The sequence below is a fragment of the Geospiza fortis genome, unplaced genomic scaffold (assembly GCF_000277835.1).
Source record: "Geospiza fortis unplaced genomic scaffold, GeoFor_1.0 scaffold172, whole genome shotgun sequence".
NCBI classification, from domain to species: Eukaryota; Metazoa; Chordata; class Aves; order Passeriformes; family Thraupidae; genus Geospiza; species Geospiza fortis.
Window position 1 is genome coordinate 3,191,494 of NW_005054309.1, and position 700 is coordinate 3,192,193.

General features: G+C 63.6%; 1 protein-coding gene across 1 annotated transcript in view; it reads left to right on the plus strand.

Annotated features, from left to right (window-relative positions):
• LOC102037706 (intestinal-type alkaline phosphatase-like) overlaps positions 1–700 on the plus strand; it is a 6,747-nt gene that overhangs the window by 754 nt on the left and 5,293 nt on the right. Inside the window, exons 4-6 of the mRNA XM_031055425.1 lie at positions 63–235; positions 307–441; positions 521–658. Of these exons, the coding sequence (XP_030911285.1) occupies positions 63–235; positions 307–441; positions 521–658 (446 nt within the window). The remainder of the gene's footprint in view (positions 1–62; positions 236–306; positions 442–520; positions 659–700) is intronic.

The window sequence follows — 700 nt, forward strand, 5'->3', positions numbered from 1 at the left end:
ACGGCCATCCAGTGCCGTGCAGGGCTGCATGGGCTCCCTGTAAACCCCTGGCCACGCTGCAGGCAAGTCTGTAGGCATCGTGACGACCACGCGGGTGCAGCACGCGTCCCCCGGGGCAGCCTACGCGCACTCGGCCAGCCGGAGCTGGTACGCTGACGCCAACATGCCCAAGGAGGCCCTGCAGGACGGCTGCAAGGACATCGCCTACCAGCTGGTGCACAACACTGACATTAACGTGAGCTGGGAAGCGGGAGCGGGAGGGAGGGGCCATGGAACACTGGGAGGGTCTGCTGAGCTCCCCGGCAGGTGATCCTGGGCGGCGGGAGGATGTACATGACCCCCAGGCAGACTCCGGACCCCGAGTATCCAGAGGACCCGGATCAAAATGGCACCAGGAAGGACGGCCGGAACTTGATTGCTGAGTGGCTGAGTGCCAAGCAGGTAGTGTGTGGGGGAAGAGGAGATGGAACCCTGGGCACAGGGTGTGTGTCATTGGCACTGGTTCTGCTCTCGCTGGCAGGGTGCCCGCTATGTCTGGGACAAGAAGGGCCTGGATGCTGTCAAAGATGACTCTGTGAGCCACCTTATGGGTAGGAGCATCACTGGCTGCTTCCTTCCATCACCAGTGGCAATGCTTCCTCCTCCCCTCTCTGGAGGTGCTGGCAGGGGCAGGAAGCAGCCCCAGCAGGGACCCCCCCCA